Source organism: Mastigoproctus giganteus, chromosome 13, assembly GCF_048544385.1.
Source record: "Mastigoproctus giganteus isolate SK-2022 chromosome 13, ASM4854438v1, whole genome shotgun sequence".
NCBI lineage: Eukaryota > Metazoa > Arthropoda > Arachnida > Uropygi > Thelyphonidae > Mastigoproctus > Mastigoproctus giganteus.
Window position 1 is genome coordinate 13,371,292 of NC_143587.1, and position 21,700 is coordinate 13,392,991.

General features: G+C 36.5%; 1 protein-coding gene across 2 annotated transcripts in view; it reads right to left on the reverse strand.

Moving 5' to 3' along the window:
* Positions 1 to 21,700, reverse strand: part of LOC150075774 (neurobeachin-like protein 1) — a 693,585-nt gene that overhangs the window by 195,910 nt on the left and 475,975 nt on the right. For both annotated transcript variants that reach the window (XM_090387670.1, XM_090387669.1), the window contains exons 33-35: positions 16,192 to 16,324; positions 12,599 to 12,702; positions 3,013 to 3,147 (exon numbers count right to left, since the gene is read on the reverse strand). In XM_090387670.1, the coding sequence (XP_090243796.1) occupies positions 3,013 to 3,147; positions 12,599 to 12,702; positions 16,192 to 16,324 (372 nt within the window). The remainder of the gene's footprint in view (positions 1 to 3,012; positions 3,148 to 12,598; positions 12,703 to 16,191; positions 16,325 to 21,700) is intronic.

The following is a 21,700-nucleotide window of genomic DNA, read 5'->3' on the forward strand; positions in this document are numbered from 1 at the left end:
ATCATCTGCAAACTTAGACATAATCCTGATATATACCTTCATCAATATCATTGATAAATACTAAAAACAACAATGGGCCCAACACCAAACCCTAGGGGATTACACTAATAACATTAACCCATGAAGAGCAGTGTCCATTGATAAACACTATGTCTTCTCCCACTGAACTATCCTTTTATCCATCATAGCAACTTGCCCTTAATGTCATGCTGCTCCAATCTGTACAGTAGTCATCCATGTGCCATGGTATCAAAAGCTTTCCTAAAATCCAAATATATGATATCAAAATTATTCTTTCCATCCAATTCCTTTGTCACCACATCATAGTATCCAATAAAATTTGTCAGACAAGACTTCTCCTTAAACCCATGCTTTGTCTGAACTATAACTGCAGTCTTGTTTGCTTACTTCCTTTTCTGCCTCCTTTAATATAACTGGATAGATCCCATCTACCCCAGGAGCCTTTCCTATGTTTAACTTCTCCACCACTTTGCTCTCACAGTTATTACAAAACTGTAGCTCCCTACATGTAGCTCCCTGTTAGATTTTGATAAAGGTCTGGCATTCCCCTCATTGAATAACTGCTCATGTGTGAATGTAGATGCAAAATGCTCATTCAGTTTATCAGCTACCTGAGGATGATCATCAATAGTCAAATCATCTATGTATACGGGTCTGGAGGTCTCATTTCAAGAAGGATGTAGAGCTGTTGGAACGATTACAGAAAGGGACAACAAGATTAGTGAATGGAATGAAGGGTTGCTCTTAAGAAAAAAGGCTTACGTTTTGCAGATTAAAGTGCGAGGTGATCTGATTGAGGTGTATAAAGCCTTGAACAGGTTGAGCATGCTCAATGCTGATGGGATTTTTCCTCTTGCTCAGAATAATCACCTGAGAGGGCATAAATTCAAATTGAGGAAAGACAGTTGTAGGATAGATGTGCGGAAGTTTGCCTTTAGCCAGCAGGTAGTTGATAGGTGGAACAGACTTCCATCTTTTGTTGTGGAAGTTGACAGCCTAAATAAATTTAAGGATTGGCTGGACAAGAGTTAGAATGAACCGAGGGGTGAAATGGGAGCTTTTTTTTTTTTTTTTTTTTCTCTCTTTTGGCTGATGCTGCATAAGCCTGCTTTCTTGCATCGTATGCCTCTAGTAATGCTAATGCATTAGTAGAGTAAAGAAGTAAAGAACTCTGCTGTTTTTCTTTGCATCCTTTGTCAAAGATTTCTCATAATCTGCCTCTGCTTGCCTAATCTCCTTTGTGACTTGATTATGAAATGAAAAGCCTAGTACCCTTCAAGATTAATTCCCTGAATGCCTCCCATTTAGAATTCACCGTTGGTAACATCATTAGGTGATCCCAATGTATAGAATTTAGCATTCAGCAAATTCACTCATGAAATGCTTAATAGGTTAATATTGACTCAAATGGATTAATGGGTTAATCACAAGATATTCTAAAATATTCTAAAATTCTAATATTCTAAAATCACAAGATATTCTATTTTAGAATGAGATATTCTAAAAAGGTGCATTGCAATATCAGTGTCAAAAAAGCGTGTATTGATTCCAAAGGGATACTGTTGATAAGTATCATATTACCAGACTCCTCAAATAAATCCTTCATCTATGAACTTTTAAAATGCCCCTCACAAAGCCAGAGAAATCAATTGATATGATACGTCTCTACACCCTCAGAGGCTCACATCTGGTGAATATGGGCTCGGCACACACCCAGGGTCCTCAGCCGGATATCATCATTCTTCTCTTTCTTGGTGATTCCTTTATATTTCTGACTCTCTCTCTCTCTCTCTCTCTCTCTCTCTCTCTCTTAGGGTAACTTGGGAATTTTTTTTTGGCTGGTGCAGCATAAGCCTCAGGCTTCTTTGCATCATATGGCTAATAATAATAATAATATGCTGACAGAGAATGATATGGTCATGGAAACAGAATACACTCCACATATATACACTAATAAAGCATAAAGGAAGACTGAAAGAAGAAATATCTTTATCAAGTCACACCATCAAAAATTGTTTTAATTTAATGACACAATCAATTTTTTTTTTTATTTTATCAATTTCATCAAGAGCTTATAAAAATTGAAACAAGCATCACAATATCATGCAGTGTAAGGAGCCTCGGTTTTTGCAAAGAAATTAAAATTGAAAAAATCATAATTTATATATTAAGAAGTGTGTTGTGGTGAAAGCAAGATATATAGCCATTATGTCTCACTGTGATAATCTTTTGTCTGACCAAACAAGAAGTAAACTTTACTGTTAAGTGGGCTGGATTGTTTATATTAATGTTGAGTTATTCTGGATCTGTGTACTAAGACAACTCGGTTCATAAGAAAACAGTACACTCCATCTGTAAACTGATTGAACCAGTTTATTTGTAAAAAAAAAGAGAATGGGGGGGCTGGAAAGTTCTATGCCTCCAACTCAAAGGCAGCAAACTGCATTACAATTAAACTACCAAAATAAGTTCCTCATATCATTTAGAGATAGTGCATAAATGGCATGTGATATAAATGCCTGCGAGAGAAATCGTTGAAAATCTCAGAAAGTTCTGCCTTCTTATCAATAGAATTCAAAACCAAACCTTTCCATCTGTCAGAAAAGGCATTGCTAATGAAGTATGGAGGTCCTCACTGTTGAATTAAGAATAAGGAATATTGGAATATGGTTCACTGTTGGATTAGAACTTACCTCATAAGGTATCAATAACAACTTCATTATTAAATGAAGTGACTACTATCATATTCACAATATAATAAAATCACTGTGACAGGAATAACAGGAATCCAAGTCATCTTGTCTTCCTCCCCCCCACCTCTCCTCTCCTCTCGCTCTCATTTTTTTTCTCTCTTAGTTACCTTGATATTTTGATCTGATGCTGTGGGCAGGTTTGTTGATAGTAGCTATTCAATGAAGCATGTAATGTATATACAGGCAATTATAAAGGAATTTTTAAAAATAAAATTGGACAATATACTTTAAAACTTACTGCAAGATTTTTGCTATCTGCAAAGAGTAGAAGAATATCTAATCCCATCTCTTTCATTGCTGGCCAGCCTTCCTCTCCTGGAGCTTCTTCAAATACAAGTAAGATATCTAGAAGGCCAAGAATACCTTCAAGGAGCTGAAGTACAAATAACAAAAAATAACTGAAACAATTTATAAACTAAAGCGATACAGCAACAGTATGAAAAAGTGTATAAAAAAGCTTTTTAAGAGAAATTTCAATTTCTCTTTAAATTTTAATTTATACATATGCTATGTTGCCCAAAATGTACGCATACCAATTGCAAACAGATATAATGTTGCCACATTATATAACTGTAAAAAGGTGAAAAGGCTGAAATATATATGACTAAACAGTGATTCTTATCAAAGATTTATTTATCAAATAATTTTTAGTTGCATATACTTTTCTAATCCTTGTCTAGAAAACAGCAATTTAAAAAGAAAAAAAAAAAAAAAAAAAAAATATATATATATATATATATATATATATATATATTTGGTATTATATTGGTGATTCTGAAACATTGCTATTTTAATCCCAAACAGCACATCTGAAAGTATAGTGCAGAAAGAGTACTACAAAATGGAAATTCTGTTGATAAAGTGCAGATCCAATTCTTGCAGTATTTTTTTTTTAACATAAAATTCTCAAAATTATCCAATTTTTACAGTTTTGTTTAACATCTTTCTTCCTCATTTTAATTTTATGTTTCCACTCTTTAACAACTTCTCTTCAATTAAAGTTTTTGCATTGACAAAGCTATAATAATCTGAAAAAAACAGGATCAAAAAAAAAAAAAAAAGTGCACTAAACTGAAAAGCTATATCTACTCAAAGTATTTAAGGATGTAATACTTTTTCTGATATTGCAACACTTATAAAGTACAAGAGATTTTATTCATCTGAAAATATTTTCGTAATCTCTGTGAATCTAATATCTATGGAAATATTCACAAAAGCAATGTGTTTTTTCAGAAGGTAATCCAGAGCAGATGTGATTTCAACTTTCAATTCTTCAGCCAAATACAAATTCCTAGAAATGTGTCCTTAAAAAACAACAAAAAGGCATAATTATGCAGATTCAGTTTGGATTAAGTACGGTGGCGGGCTCAACCTATGGTGATATATTCATGAACATCAATTTGAGATGCTCTTATTGGAAAACTGTTGAGAGATCTTATTGGAAAACTGTTTCATGCATATTAATTGTCTTAAAGATTTGAAATAAAGTGGTCTTGAAGAAATAGCAGAAGGTAACAGGTGGCATTTCCTAGGTACCATGAAAGGCTGGTTTAACAATTCCAGGAGATAAAATAACATGACAAACTGAATTTTTCTGGAAGAAAAGGTAACTCCAGTGACATTTGGAATTTTTCCACATCCAGATGACTTGAAATGCTAGTCAATATTTCATTTGACATATCAATTTAGTTGAACCAAATGTAACTAATAACATTGGAATGTCTACTTAATTCATCTATGTTTGCTAATAACAGTCAGCAAATGTAATGTCAAATTTGCAGGATAATACCTCAATGCAAATTTAATGTTTGCTTTTAAACAAGCTGCTGACAAAACCATTTTACAGATTCTAGAATTAGCATTAGTAGTCGCAAACGATGCAAGAAACAAGCATATACAGCATCAGCCAAAAAAAAAAAAAAAAAAAGACTCCATTTCACCTATTCATTCCCTTCAATAGTTTGTCTAGTTCTTCCCTGAATTTATTTATTTAAACTATCAAACTTTCACAACAACAGATGTAAGTTTGTTCCAGCAATCAACACCAGTTTGCTAAACGCAAACGCACATCTATTCTGCAACCATCCTTCCTCAATTTGAATTGGTCCCCCTCATGTGTGTGTGTGTGTATGCTGAACAAGAGAAAGAATCCAATCAGCATTAAGCTTGCTCAATCCATTAAAAGTCTTAAACACCTCAACTAGATCACTTTGCAGGCACCTAATCTCCAGAACTACAATTACAGAACTGAAAGCCTTTCTTTAAAGAACAACCCTTTTTTACCCCTCACCAAAATCACATTGCCCTTCTCTGTGCTCATTCAAGCAGTTCTACATCTTTCCGAAAATCAAGCCTCCAGACCTGTATGCAGTACTCAAGATATGGCCTGATCACTGCCTTATACAATGGGACAATCACCTCCTTATCCTTGCTAGCAAAATTCTGCATATCACTGACAAAACCCTGTGCTTATTAATGGGAGAGATTGCTTCTACAGGGACGGGATACACTTAAATAGAAAGGGTACAAGAATATTTGCTGATGCTATCGAGGCAGATTTAGGTGAGTCAGAAAACTGCTAGCTTGGGGGGGGGATACATGGACTAATAGATTAACAGTAGCCACTGGCACAGGTGAAAGTAATTCTTGCACTGCTTCTATTGAAATGCAATTGAGCAGCAGCCTGGAAAGCAAGGTAATGGAGATTTCCAGGAATGCTGGGAGTTGAAGTGGAACAAATAAATACATGGGCTGTGTTAGGGTAACTAAGAGTAGAAACAGGTGCATGTATACTTGCATGTACACCAATACTAGGAGTATAGTTAATAAATTTGATGAGCTTGAAATGCTAGTCAATACTTCAAAGGCAGATATTGTTGGGATATCAGAGACATGGTGTCACACAGACATAAGCAGTGCAGAATAGGAATTTGGAGAATACAATATGTACAGAAAGGAAAGGATAAGACAAGACAAGACATGAAAGGAGGAGGGGTTATGCTGTTAGTTAAGAAACATAAAATCAAAGGAAGTACATCCAATTGATGTTGGTGGACAATGCAACATTGAGTCTGTTTGGTGTGACATAACCACTGGCAAAGGAAAAATGAGAGTAGGTGTGTGTTATAGGCCTATGAATCTGATGAGTATAATGAGCAATTATGCAGAGAAATAGAGTGGGCCAGAATGTCTTATAATGGGGGATTTTAACTTTCCAGATATTGACCAGAACTTGTATTGATTTTAACTTTCCAGATATTGACCAGAACTTGTAGATTGGTCAGTCGCACACTAGCAAGACGTTTTGTGGATTTATTGGATGACTGTTTTCTACAGCAACATGTTCGAGAGGCAACCAGAGGGAGTAATACTCTTGATCTGATTATCAGCAGTGATTATTCCTACATTAAGAATTTGCGGATAAAGGAACCACTGGGTAACAGTGATCACAATGTACTGATGTGGGAATTACTTAAAGATGTAACTACCATCAAGGTTAAAGGGAAAGGGCTATTGATTTTGTAACTAAAGGGGTCTCAGACAGTTTTTAAATTCTGTACAGTGGGATCAACTGATGATGTTACTAAAGTTGAATTCTAAATAGGGAGCCTTCAGGGACTTAATTTTGGAGGCTACTAGGCTTTTCATTCCAACTAAGAAATACTGCTCAAGGTTCAGGCCTTCCTTAAAATTTTTTTTTTTTTGTTTTTGTTATTTAGGAGCATTAGCAACTAAGGCCATATTGCTCCGGGATATGCGGTGGTCATTCCCTGACCTTTCCGCATCCTCCGTATTTGGTGGTGATGGGCTCGAACCCCGGTCTAATCAAGAAGCATGTGCTATGCACTGCTGCTCCTTCCCACCTGGCTACGGAGGCGCAGGTTCAGGCCTAAATGAAGGTCAGATGAACTAATGAGGTCTGTGGCAGAGAAGAAAAATGTATGGGATGCATATTAAATATCAGGTGTGACACAGAAGCCTATTGCAGATATAAACTAGTCTGTAAAAAAAAAAAAAAAAAAGTGCAGCCATTATCAACCCACTGCAGGATGGAAGTCTCCTCAATAATTCATGCTAAGGGAAATGGACCATAATCTGCCACGCTGGTCCAGTGTGGGTTGGCAGATCGACCGTATTCAGCAGTCAGGGGCTTGAACCCCGGTCTACTCAAGGAGCGTGTGCTAGTGCACTCCCGCTCCTGACCACTCGGCTATGGAGGCCGTGCCTGTAATCAAGTCACAAATCAGGTTAGGCAGGTGAAGGAAGATCATGAGAAATCCTTGGCAAAGGATGCAAAGAGAAACAGCAAAGAGTTCTTTACTTATGTAAACTCTAGAAGGAAAGGAATGAATCAGATTGGACCACTTAACATAGATTGGTTGACCATTGATGATCATGCTCAGGTAGCTGATAAACTGAATGAGCATTTTGCATCTACATTTAAACATCAGGAGTTATTCAATGAGCAGAGTGCCAGAAGTTTATCAAATACTAACAGGGAGATAAGTGATTTTGTAATAACTGAGAGCAATGTGGAGGAGAAATTGTTGAAGTTAAACATAAGGAGGGCACTTGACGTGGATGGCATCTATCCAGTTATATTAAAGGAGGCAGCAAAGGAAGTAAGCAAACCCTTAGCCATAATTATGAGGGCTTCCTTGGACTCAAGGGAGGTCCCCATTGACCAATTCACAAAGGGGATTCAAAATGTGACACAAGTAACTAAAGACCTGTTAGTTTAACTTGTGTTCGGGGAAAATAATGGAATCACTGGTTAAAGAAGTATTGCAGGATTATCTAGACAAAACTGCAGTAAGTTTTGCAGTAAGCAAAGTTAAGACAGCATGGGTTTGTTAAAGGGAGTTCTTGTCTGACCAATTTGATTGGATTCTATGATGTAGTCACAAAGGAACTGAATGCCAAAACTAATTTTGATATAATATACTTGGATTTCAGGAAAGCTTTTGATACTGTTGCACATGGAAGACTGCTGTACAAATTGGAGAGATATGGCATAAAGGGTAAATTGTTACAATGGATAAAGGGATGGTTGAGTGGGAAAAGACAGAGTGGTAATCAATGGACACTGCTTTTCGTGGACAAATGTTATTAGTGGAGTTCCCCAGAATTCTGTGTTGGGCCTATTGTTGTTTTGTATATTTATCAATAATTTTGATGAAAGTATATCAGGGTTAAAGTCCAAGTTTGCAGATGATACAAAGGTTGGCAGGATTGTTAATGATAGTAAAGACAGTATGCTACTCCAACTGGATCTATATAAGTTGGGCAAATGGGCTGAGAAGTGGAAACTGAAGTTTGACAAATGCAAAGTACTGCATATGGGTAGCAATAACCAAAGAGAAATGTACCAACTGTGTGGTACTGCACTCAGGGAAGTGGAAAGTGAAAAAGACCCGGGAGTAAATGTGCAGTCAAATATGAAGTCATGGAGTCTTGTCAATGATATATAGGAATTTTGCTAGCAGGGACAGGGAGGTGATTATCCCGTTATACAAGGCAATGGTCAGGCCACTCCTTGAGTATTGTGTACAGGTCTGGAAGCCTCATTTTAGAAAGGATGTAGAATTGCTAGAACGAGTACAAAGAAGGGCAACAAGATTGGTGAGGGGAACAAAGGGGTACTCTTACCAAGAAAGGCTCAAGTTCTGCAAATTGCAGCACCTGGAGAGTAGGCACCTGCGAGGTGATCTGATTGAGGTTTATAAGGCTTTGAATGGCTTCAGCAATCTTAATGCTGATGGGATTCTTCCTCTTGCTCAGATTAAGAACCTGACGTGACAGATTCAAATTGATTTTTTTTATTTTTTATTTTATTTTGGTAGTTATTGGCGCATCGGCTTCTGTGGCCATAGTGCACCTCCCAAGGTTTTTTGCAGTACTTTGATCCAAGCCCGAGGCGGGATTTGAACCCGCAACCTTTGGGTTGCCAGGCAGGCACTTTACCCACCCAGCTAGCCCGGTCAGCGATTCAAATTGAGAAAAGACAGTTGCAGAACAGATGTGCGGAAATTTGTCTTTAGCCAGCGGGTAGTTGATTGGTGGAACAGACTTCCACCTTTTGTTGTGGAAGTTGATAGTCTAAATAAATTTAAGGCTGAGCTGGACAGGCATTTAGAATGAACAGAGGGGTGAAAGGGGAGGGGGGTTTTTTTTTTTTTTTTTGGCTGATGCTAAATAAGCTTGCTTTCTTGCATCGTATGCCTTTGCAAAAGCTAATGCTAACCCCATGAGCTAGCTTGGCTGCCTGTGTGCACTGCTCAGAGAACTTGATATCCGATGGCACAATTACCCCCCCCCCCCATGTCTTTTTTCATATTCCACTACCCTGAGTGTAGTATCATATAATTGGTACATTACTCTGCAGTTACTGCTATCCATATGCAATACTTTGCATTTTTACAATATTAAACTTCAATTGCATGTTCTCAGCCCATCTGCCTAAATTTTCCTGTTGACGTAGCATATTGTTATTCCTGTCATTAACCACCCTGCGAACTTTTTAATAATCTTTAAACTTGGACATTAAGCCTGATACGCCTTCATCAATATCATAGATAAATACAGAAAACAACAATGGGGACAACACCAAGCCCTGGAGGAATCCACTAATAACACTAGTCCACGAAGAGCAATGTCCACTGATTACCACTCTGTCTTCTCCCACTCAACCACCCTTTTATCCATAGCAGCAACTTGCCCTTAATGTCACACTGCTCCAATCTGCATAGCAGTCTTTTATGTGAAACAGTATCAAAGGCTTTCATGAAGTCCAATCATATTTTTTGCATCCTGTTCCATTGTGACCACATTGTAGTATCCAATCAAACTGGTCAGACAAGATTTCCCATTAACAATCCATGCTGTGTCTGAAGTATAATTGCGGCCTTGTCTAGATGTTCCTGCATTACTTCTTTCACCAGCGAGTCCATTATTTTCCCTGGAACAGAAGTTAAACTAATAGGTCTGTAATTACTCGTGCCGCCTTTTGATCCCCCTTTTGTGAATTGGGGATACATTCACACATCTCCAGTCTTCGGGGACCTTCCTTGAATCCAAGGATGCTCTCATTATTATGGCTAAGGGCTAGCTTACTTCCTTTGCTGCCTCTCTTAATATAATTGAACAGATACAATCTACCCCAAGTGTTTTTCTTATAAGTTCATCAATTTCTCTTACACTTTACTCTGTTATTACAAAATCATTTAGTTCTCTGTTAGAGTTTGATAAATGTTTCACATTCCCTTCCCTAAAAAATTCTTTGTGTGAATGTAGATGCAAAATATTCTAGGATATGAGTACAGTCTGTCCTCGTATAGCACGATAGTTGTGTTCCTAGAAACCCTCGTGCAATGCAAAATCGTGCAATATAAACAACAGGCCCTATGGGAAAAGTGGGGTTATGTGCCGACCACCCAAGATTGAACACACATTTGGAACCAAAACATTACCAAACACAATAAATAATCGGGTAATTTTAATCGTTATAAAATACTTACGTATTTTATAACGATTAAAATACGTAATGAAAAATAATATTATAATATTTTTTTATTTTTATTATAATATAATAAATAATAAAAAATATTTATTTTTTATTATTTATTTAAATAATAAAAATTTATTAATAAAATAGTAAAAAAATTATTATATTAAATAAAATAGTCGTAATAAAATACTTACATATTTTATAATACATTAGTATAAATTATAATACGTAAGTCGTAATAAAATGCTTACATATTTTATTACGACTATTACGTAATAAAATATTGCTAATGCTTTTGCTTCTATCGTAAGCAAACTTGTTTTTTGTTTGATTTTCTATCCAAACAGATGACAGCCATTCCATCTCTTCCAATTATTTGTGCCTTAATCTAATGGATTTTAATTACACTTTGTGTTGTTCCTGCTATGAAAGTTGTTTTTATTTTCTCTGCATTCTTTGTAATTCTCGGCGTTGCCTCATTTCGGTCTGTAGTACGTGCAATATCACATGGTCTTTCATTTTGCTCAAAGCGTTTCGCAATTTCATATTTTTTCTCTATCGACAGAGGCGGACTGGCCATAAGCCTTACCCGGGAAACCCCCGTGGGCCGGAAGCCGGTGTGATTTTGGCCATAAATCGTAGTATGAGGCCACTATAAATTTTCCCGGGTAAGAATTTTTTACCCAGTCCACCCTTGTTTATCGATATTGCTTCTTTTTTTTTTTTTCTCTCTGAATCTGCAGTGTCATCGCCAGGACGCTTCCTTTTCACACCTTTTAAGTATTTTACTCATTTTTAGGGAATAAAGCACAATTACAAAACGAGGAGACACGCTTGATACACATAAACAAAGCTGCACGTGTGTAGCAACTGAATAAACAACACCGTAAAGGCCGAGATACACTATTAACACCTCACATTTTACTAAAGTGCATTTCTAGGGGTTACTACCATAAAACAATTTCCAGTTGCGTTTCTGCTAGTGGAATCTGTTATAAACTGGTAGTAAACTCCATCTAATTGCATTTGCGATTATATCGATAGCTGGAATTGTGTTGGTTTTTACGTTATTATGGTGAAATGTGTTTCCCCTTCACTGATATAAAAAACATAAATACATTTTCAGAATCTTCTCTTCATTCCTATCGTGTTGCGTTCGGTTGGGGTGATTCTGCGTTCGACTGCCATTTCTTGTAAACACAAAGGCGAATCGTGCATAAGCGAATTCGGTTCGTGTTATATAAGATATCGTTCCCCTATTTATAAATCGTGTATGATCGAATTCGTGTAATGTAAACACGTGTTATACGAGGACCGACTGTAACTGCTTCCCACACCTATAAAATTTGTCTGGTATTCTCACACATCTTTCTTGGTATTAATAAAGGCCAAACATGCAAGGAAGTTGGCTTTTTCTGCATCAATAAAAAAAATTCAACTAAAAGGGACCAGTGTTAAACTCCAATCTTGTGACAGCCTATTAATCATTCTAAACTAAATACATAAAATTAATAAATAAAAGCAATTCAAACTAGAGCATTTTTTTTTTTTCTAAGCATGCATAATTTTCAGATATTTTGTTTCATGCCCTCAGCAAGTGCATTACTTATCCCTGTTTAATTGACATAAGCAAATATTTAATTCTAAAAATGAATGTTAAAATGAACTGAACACTGAAAATAATGGATGTTTATTTTGCACTCAAGCAATACCACGCGATACTGAGCAAAAAGACAGATTAGACATTTCAGGGCCAGTTCTGCTAAGGCTATTTGTATGACTAGAATCATTCTGTTCTTTCTTTTAGTTTTGTTAGTTTTCTTTCAATTGTTTATGAACAGAGCAAGGGCTGTAGCCTGAACTTTCTGCTTTTGTTCTGTGCCTAATGATAAGTGATAATATTTTAAGTACAGAATAAATATTTATTTCATTTAATCTGAAAGTAAGTCTATGCTTATTCTGTAATCCTTTGGTAACAACTCTTTGTCTTTTAATAAAGTTTTTATAATGCAACCATCTCCTTCCCAAGACTATTTTATTTAGATTTTTTTTATCTCCTCCACTACTCAATAACCTTACTGAAATCCAATTTTGGATTTTTTTTGTGGATTCTTCTAATTTCTATTAATACTTTTAAAATTTCATTTCAAACCCATAAAAAAGAAAGAAAACATCATTCTAATGATATAAAATAAACTTAAATTTCATTTAAATTTTAAGATCAAGTGGTGATAAATGTAGAATAAAGGAAAATTAATTAAAAAGCAATATATTACAAATAAAACAAATTAACAAACTATATTGAGAAAAAGGCTACCTTTTCACTTAGCCGCCTATCATCTTTAGTTTCTAGAACCACAAAGTCATAAACAAGCTTCATTAATTCAAAAGCATTTTCTGTATATGTTGCACTGGCTTGACCTGAAAACACAATAATTAAACATAGAAAATAAAGTTTTACAGTGTTATTATTGAAAATTGATATAAAATGAAGGGTTCTAAGTAATTTTACATTAGATTTTGAATTTGCCTCATTGTAGTGTTGATTTCAAAGAGAATCTTAAGCCATATTGCAACAATGTATTATGTTTATCAAAGACAATTTGTATAATGTTAGCTAAAAAAATTGAAATCATTCATGGGGGGGTTACTTCTTCAACCACAGATCAGTTAAAACACAGCCTTTATTCAAGAGCCCAATTTGCATCATTGTGATGTTGAATTTAATTTTGTCATCTGAACAGTCTTGTCATATGTAACTCCTGCTTTCAGCAGCACCCAAGAAGGCTTTACACACGGAAATCTCCTGATCATAAAACAAGGAATCAGATTGATTATATCCTTATGCAGCAAAGGTGGCGTTCCAGTGTAATCACACCAAAAACACTTCCTGGAGCAGATTGTGGCAGTGATCATCAGCTACTCCACATAATTTTCAAGCTGAAGCTGAAAAAGATCATGAATAAGGTTTTCCCTTGATGACTGGATGCAGAAAATATTCCAAACGATTATATGCTTGAAACAGACAAACGTTTTCAAGCTCTATTAGAATTAGATGATGATATGCTGCCTGAGGAAATGTGGGAAAATACAAAAAGCATTATTAAGGATTCAGCAAATAGACATATTAGAGAAAGGTAAAATATCAGGAAGCCTTGGATTACAGAAACCACTTTTAAACTTATTGAACAGAGAACTGCAAAAGCCCAGGGTGTGCAAGGAAACGAAGAGTATCAGGAACTAAGCAAAGTCATCAAGCACTGTTTAAGCCAGGACAAACAGGATTCATAATCAATATCAATCAAAAGTGTAGAGAAATCGAATATACCACAACAAACGAAACAACACTAAAAAGATGTATGATGTTATTAAGTCCTTAAGACAAAAGTTCCGACCAAAACTTAATGTAATTAAGGACTCCAAAGGGGAAATTTTAACAGAGGAGAACAAAGGAAGGTGGAAAGAATACAGTGAGCTCTTCTGAGCACTGGCACTAATGATCTGCCATCCCCTTTCAAGAGTGTGATCTTGAACCAGTTCCACTGAAGGAAGAAGTTGAAAAAGCCATCAGAGAACTAATGTGTGGCAAGTCACCTGGAATTGATGAAATCCCAGCGGAATTGATTAAAGCTACAGGTGTGAAGGTCGCCGAGTTTTTTTGATAAAATTATTGTAAAAATTTGGGAAATGGGTTGGTGGCCATCAGATTGGAAGAATTTGATTTTCATACCCTTGCCAAAAAAAGGAGATCTGAAAATTTGCTTAAATTAGAGGACTATTAGCCTAATTTCTCATGCTGGCAAGATTCTTCCTAAAATCATATTGAACAGAATCTCAAGAAAACTTGAAGAAATGCCTGAAGAGCAAGCAGGTTTCAGAAGGGGTAGAGGAACCAGAGATCAGATCTTAAGCCTACGACTGATTATAGAAAAAATGCAAAGAATTCAATGTTCTAGTCGTTTTGTGTTTCACAGATTATGCAAAAGCATTTGATTGTGTTCAACATGAGAAATTATGACTATTATGGGTTTCCCAATCTACATAATTCAGCTGTTTGAGCTACTGTACCAGGAACAGGAAGGAACTGTGAGAACGAACATGGGAAACACAGACTTTTTCACAATAGGTAACAGTGTCAGGGAGGGCTGTATTTTGTCACCTCACCTCTTTAATCTTTATGCCAAAGATATCATGTGTGAAGCTTCTGAAGATTTAGAGACTGGTATCAAATGACTGAAGATAAACAACCTTCGTTATGCAGATGATACTGTGCTAATTTGTAATTCTAAGGATCATCTTAGAGAAACTCTGAGGAGAGTATGTGAAGCAAGTAAGAAAAAAGGATTGTTTCTGAATATGAGTAAAACTAAAATTATGGTGATTGGTAATAATCTTGATTCCAGTAAGGTGAAGGTTAATGGGCAAGATATTGAAGAAGTTGATGAATTTGATTAATTAGGGTCAAGAATAAATAAAAATAGTGACTGCTCAAACAATGTAAAGAGATGACAGGCAATTGCTAAAACGTTGGTCACTGATCTGATAAAATTATGGAGAGATCATGATCTGCCCCTAAAGACGAAACTGAGAATCACTGATTCATTAATTTTTCCAGTTGCCACTTATGGATGTGAACGATGGAATCTGAAAAGAGTTGACAGGAAGAAAATTGAGGCATTTGAAATGTGGTGTTACAGGACAATACTGCATATTTCTTACTTGGATCAAAGAACAAATGAGTGGGTATTGAATAAAATTGGCAGGCCTAAAATTCTTCTTCATAGCATCAACAAAAGAAAACTCAAGTTTTTTGGTCATATAGTTTCTAGAACCAAGAAGGGAAAACTTTCTGTTGAAGAATATAATGGTAGGAAAAACCGAGGGGAAGAGCAGCATAGCACATCGATCATGTGCTATGCTGCTCACATAGCACATGATTGACGCAGTTACAGGAATTTGTTGATGGTCACAACAGCTCCTCAGGGAGCTATGTGACTGGAAGAAGAATGTTGATTTCAAAGAGAATCTCAACCCACATTGCAACAATGCATTATGTCTATCAAAGACAATTTGTATAATGTTAGCTAAAAGAAATTGAAATAATTCATGGGGGGGGGGGCATTTCTTCAACCTCAGATCAGTTAAAACAGCCTTTATTCAAGAATTTCAGAATTTCTTTATTTCAGAATTCTCCCAGTTTCCAACATGATTCAAACCTAAACCCTCTCCAAATAACAGATGTGGCAAAGATGCTATATTGTTACAGAGGACTGCCGTAACTGAGAAAAAATAATATATTTTGATATGGGATTCATTTCATATGGGATATATTTCTTTAATGAAAAAATACTCTTGAGAAGAGAACTATGGTATTTTGACATCTGCCCTGTATTTATTTATTTTAATCCAAATAACTAAGTAAATTCTATCTCAAACTGGAAGCATTAGCATTAGCATTAGTAGAGGCATATGATGCAAGAAAGCAAGCTTATTCAGCATCAGCCAAAAAAAAAAAAAAAAAAAAAAAAACACAACCACTACTCCCATTTCACCCCTCCGTTCGTTCGAAACCTGTCCAGCTGAGCCTTAAATTTGTTTAGGCTATCAACTTCAACAACAAGTGATGGAAGTCTATTCCACAAACCAACTGCCCGCTGGCTAAAGGCAAATTTCCGCACATCTATCCGACATCCATCCTTCCTCAATTTGAATTTAGGCCCTCTCAGGTGATTATTCTGAGCAAGAGGAAGAATCCCATCGGCATTGAGCATGCTCAAGCCATTCAAAGCCTTATACACCTCTATCAGATCACCTCAAAAATCAGATTTGATCATATCAGATCAAATAGCAGGTTCGAAACGTTTTCAACAAAAGCAGTTTTTAATTAAAATTAATGGAACAGTTTATTACCTGTGTCCTGAAGATCTGCTAAGCACTGCTGAAGGAGTCCCTCAAGAATAACTCTTTTAACTTCCAAATGAGAAAATAAAAGTTCATAACTGAGAGCCAACATATTAATGCAACCAAACACCTGACCTCTCTCCTGTTAACAGAACAAATGAAATTATTTTTATACAAAATCTGATAGTACATGCTTGATATATTATACAATTAAAAATATTTTAATATATTCAACAAAACAATATCATCATCTTTTTTTGAAGATAATATGACGAAATAAGTCATTATTTAAAGAAGTCATTTAGAGAAAGAAGTTGCCAATTATGCAACTGCATAATAAAAAATTTTCCTTATACTCTAGGACAGCCACACACCATCAGATTATGAGAAAGAGACTGTAAGAATGGCATTTAGTATCCGCCACACTTCAAGGAAGCTGCAGGCTTTTGTTGCGTCAAACAAAAAAAAAAAAAAATAATTAAGAAAGAAATGAAATTTAAAAAATAATACCAATAAAACTACTTAAGTGTTTCCCTCTTCACCTGCCTGAGGAGAGAAACCAGCTAACACTTGAAATTCCCCACTCTGTCAACCCACAAAGGTAACATTTTCTGGTAATTTACAACTCATTGAAAAAAACTCCTACAAGTCAGTCTTTAAACCCCCTCTCTCTCACTCTCTCTTCTCAAAATTGAATTTATGTCCACTATTTCTGGAATCATTTATAACAGTGAAAATTTTGTTTGCCAGCATTCATTTTATCCTTCCCCCCACCACCAACAAGCCTTACAAACCCAAACAGATTTCCTCTAAAGTGCCCAATTACCAAGCTTAGTCCACACATAAGGGGGAGCTAGAATGGATGCAAGAATATTTGCTGATGCTATTGAGGCAGTGCTAGGGGGTTAGAAAACAGACAGCATGGGGGGGATACACAAACTAACGTATTGACTAGAACAGCAGGCAGAGATAAAAATGATTCTTGCACTGCTTCTACAGGAAGCAAATACAATTATGGAAAGCAAGTTGTTGGGGATTTCAGGCCCTGCCGTGGGTCATCATGAAACAAGTAAATACAGTGTTAAAGTAACTAAGAGTCAGAACAGGTGCATGTATATATGTACACTAATGCCAGGAACACAGAAAATAAATTTGATGAATATGAAGAACTGATTAAGTCATCAAATTCAAATATTCTGTGGATATCAGAAATGTGGTGTCACTGAGATATAAGGGATGCAGAAGTTAAATACTGAGGTTCTATGTATACAGAAAGGACTTTTTTTTTTAATTTGTTGATGTGTGCATGTGGCTGTCCACACACACACACACACCTGTAGATACCATACAGATCAAGGCCAATCAATGTAGTGGTGTACGTGTATCATGGCCTGACATAGCTGAGTGGTCATTAGAAAGAGTGCAGTAGCACATGCTCTTTGCGTGGCCCGGGGTTCAAGCCTGTGACTGCTAAATATGATTAAGGTTGGTATTAATGATTTATTGTAAACTCTACTGACCTGGTGGTTATGCCGGAGTATAAACAAGAATAGTATGGTGCTGGGTTGTTGTTCGTGTTTTATGACTGGCCACTTCGCCAAGTCTGCTCCAGTAAGCTGGAACAGACAAATTACGATCCCTGGCATGTGGGATCTACTGGTATAAACATGCTGATATAACCAGCATACTGGTCTTAAAAGCACTATAGCAATACAAAGTATGCCGAAGAAAGAAAGAAAGAAAGAAAGAGAAGAGGAAGATAAAGCATTAGTTAAAAGAAAGACAGAAAAGAAATATAGTGCACAGATTAAGGAAGGCATAGACAGAAAAGCAAGTATTGATTCCAGTAATCCCTGTAATGCAGACACAAAGCATTTCTTACTGAATAGGATGAACAGTGATTTGCACAGCCAAACAATTAGTACATGTCTCTGTATATTCAATCATCATAGGAATGCAAGTATTTTCCACAATGTGAGCAGATCGATATCCTGCAGTATGTCCATATCTTAAACAACAATAACACATTATTAGATAATATCTTCTTAACTGATAACTACGACTGCCCATATATACACACATCCAGAGAACAAGTTTTTCTGTAATTCTGGGTGTAACAGTTATAGAGGTCATGTTAACCACTGTACAGAAAATTCCATGTCCCTTAAACATGTACCGGATTCAAGCAGGTGTACATCTTTTGGTGCGCCTACCTCCACCAAAATCTGACCTCTCCCACATTCTTTCACTATAACATTCAGCATGAACAGCATTAATGATGAACAGCAATCCTCAAAAATAACTATTTGTACCTCAGAACCTTTCACAGCCAATATATTATGCGTCAGCCTTACAGTATTTTCACACAAGCAATCCTTGTCATCACAATCACTAGGAAGGTAACTGAACAGCTTATGCGGTTTCTCCTCTTTACGTACCATCAGAGTATTTATACTGTCCACACCCTCTGTTAATGACAGTAAAGGGAACATTCTCTGGTTTTCCTGCAGTGTTGCAGAGGATTCAGGTTTTAAGAGAGCAGCTGCAGCTTCATCCACATGACATTTTTGCAGAGCACGTTCAATGTTATTTAAGGCTTCACTTGTAGTCTGTTGAGGCGTCTCCGTAGCCAAGTGGGCAGGAGTAGCAGTGCGTAGCACATGCTTCTTGATTAGAATGGGGTTCGAGCCCATGAGCCACCAAATACGGAGGATGCAGAAAGGTCAGGGAATGACCACCGCATATCCCCGGATCAATATGGCCTTAGTTGCTAATGCTCCTAAAAACCAAATAACAACAACAACAACAACATAGTCTGTTGCAAATTTTCCAATGTGACAACCTAGACTTAAGAGATATCACATCCTCTTCATCCACATTTTCTACTTTATCTGTCAAAAGGGAGTAGGACAGTCCACACTCTTGAATACCGAATCCGGTTCTATAACGTCACTCCCACAAGCCTGACTTTTCATCCTATCCTCATATGTTTCATTACTTTCTCCTTCCATGCAATTTGATCCCAAATTGTTGCACATTATATTCCCACTGATTCCGTTTCAGTAACTATTCTTTATGTCCTCAACTGTTACACAATCTGCAAGTTCAGAGCAAGATCTTTGTTGTTCTTCAGTAGGCCTATCCAATGGGGAAAATAGCCTGTGAGAAAAAGTCATCAGTAAGTTCCACCTTTCACACAACTAGTTAATAGCAATATCCTTTTCAGTGTATTGAGTACGATGCATGAATTTCATCATGTCCAAGAGTAAAATATGCAGTAACTAACTTTTGTATGATTCAAGTCCCTTAGTGCAGACACTTTACTGTCATGTAAACCATTATCACAATTCAAATTTGCTTCTTTAAAAATAATACTTCTGTAACTATGAAACAACCAGCAGACTGAATTAAAAACTGTTTTTCAACTTACTCCTGTATCATCCAACAATCTGTCAACCACTGAAGTATTATTTTCATTCTCATCCTGAACTTTTTCTCAAAGTCATCACCACTTAAATCCAAATCCTCCAAGCATATGCAAATTGCAGTGGCTGGAGACTAGGCACCTGTGCGGTGATCTGATTGAGGTCTATAATGCCTTGAATGGGTTCAGCACGCTGAATTCTGATGGGATCCTTCCACTTGTTCAGATTACGAACCTAAGGGGACATAAATTCAAATGACGAAAGGACAGATGTAGAATAGATGTGCGGAAATTTGCCTTTAGCCAGCGGGTGGTTAATTGCTGGAACAAACTTCCATCTGTCGTTGTGGAAGTTGATAGGTTGAATAAATTTAAGGAGGAACTGGACAGGCATTTGGAGGGAATGGTGTGATGTTTTTTTTTTTTTTTTTTTTTTTTTTTGGCTGATGCTGCATAAGCTCATACATTTGCTTTCTTGCATCACATGCCACTACTAACTACTACGAGTTTAGCTCGCCATTGCCTGTATATTTAGTCTTATCACCAGAACATACTGTTAAGTTTTGCCCTAAACTTTCTGTTAATTTATCACACAGGCTTTGTTCTAAAATTTGTTAACCCAACACACAAGCACCTATCAGGCAAGCCCTTTTCAGTTTGACTCTCTTGATTATCTGAACTCTTTCCAATTTGACTGTCATAGTTATCAGCTCTAAAATACATTGTTGGACAGTGGCAGAAGACTAATTATTCTGTGTACATCCTTGTCACTTCTTTCTATTCTTATTTGTAAAACGCTTCTTCATAGACGTTTTACAAATAGAATAGGAATAACTCCATCCACAACAGCTGCCCTAATTTTACCTGAAATTTCCACAGTAACAGTATTTACTTGATGCTATATCATGCAATGTTACCTGTCACAGACCTCCAATAACAAAATTTTAACCCAGGTAAATAGTTCTAGTTTCCTCTCATGTGTACCATAGTATTTTCTGTTATACCTAAGTCACAGTTTCTATGACCTGTTATGTCCCTTTATAATAATGAACATATGCACACCTATCCTAGTTACAAAACTAAACACAGTGGGGGTTCACTACAACTTTTTCATGACTTGACCAATCAAGATCATCATTATTAGTGGCATATAATGCAAGAAAGCAAGCTTATACAGCACCATATAATAAAAAAAAAAAAAAAAAAGCACTTCCCATTTCATCAATCCATTCTCTCCAAAAATATGTCTAGTTCTTCCTTGAATTTATTTAAGCTATCCACTTCCACAACAACAATGGAAAGTTTGTTCCAGCAATCAACCACTTGCTGGCTAAAGGCAAATTTCCACACATCTATTCAGCAACTGCCTTTCCCAGTTTGAATTTGTGCCCCTTCAAGTGTGTAATCTGAGCAAGAGTAAGAATCCAATCAGCACTGAGCTTGATCAAATCCTTAAACACCTCAATCAGATGACCTCGCAGGTGTACCTGGTCTCCAGACACTGCAATTTGCAGAACTGAACCTTTCTTGGTAAGAGCACCCCTTTATGCCCCTCACCAATCTCGTTGCCCTTCTCTGTATTTGTTCCAGCACTCTAAAACAAGACCTCCAGACCTGTATGCAGTAAACAAGGTTTGGCCTGACCATTGCCTTATACAAAGGGATAATCACCTCATTATCTTTGCTAGCAAAATTCCTGTATATCATTGACAAAACCCCATGAGCTGTCCTGGCAGCCTATCTGCACTGCGCAGAAATTTTCATATCTGACGGCACAATTACCACCTGGTCTTTTTCATTCTCCACTAAACTGAATGTAGTACCGCACAGTTGGTATGTTATTCTGGGGTTACTGCTACCCGTATGCAGTATTTTTGAAATTGTCAATGTTAAATTTTAGTTGCCACTTCTCAGCCCACCTGCCTAACTTTACTAGATCCAGTTCAGTAGCATACTACCATTAACAACCCTGCCAACCTTTGTATCATCTGAAAACTTAGATATTAAAGCTGATATACCTTCATTAATATCAACAATGGGCCCAACAGCGAAACCTGGAGTACTCAACTGATAACTAGTCCACAAAGAGCAGTG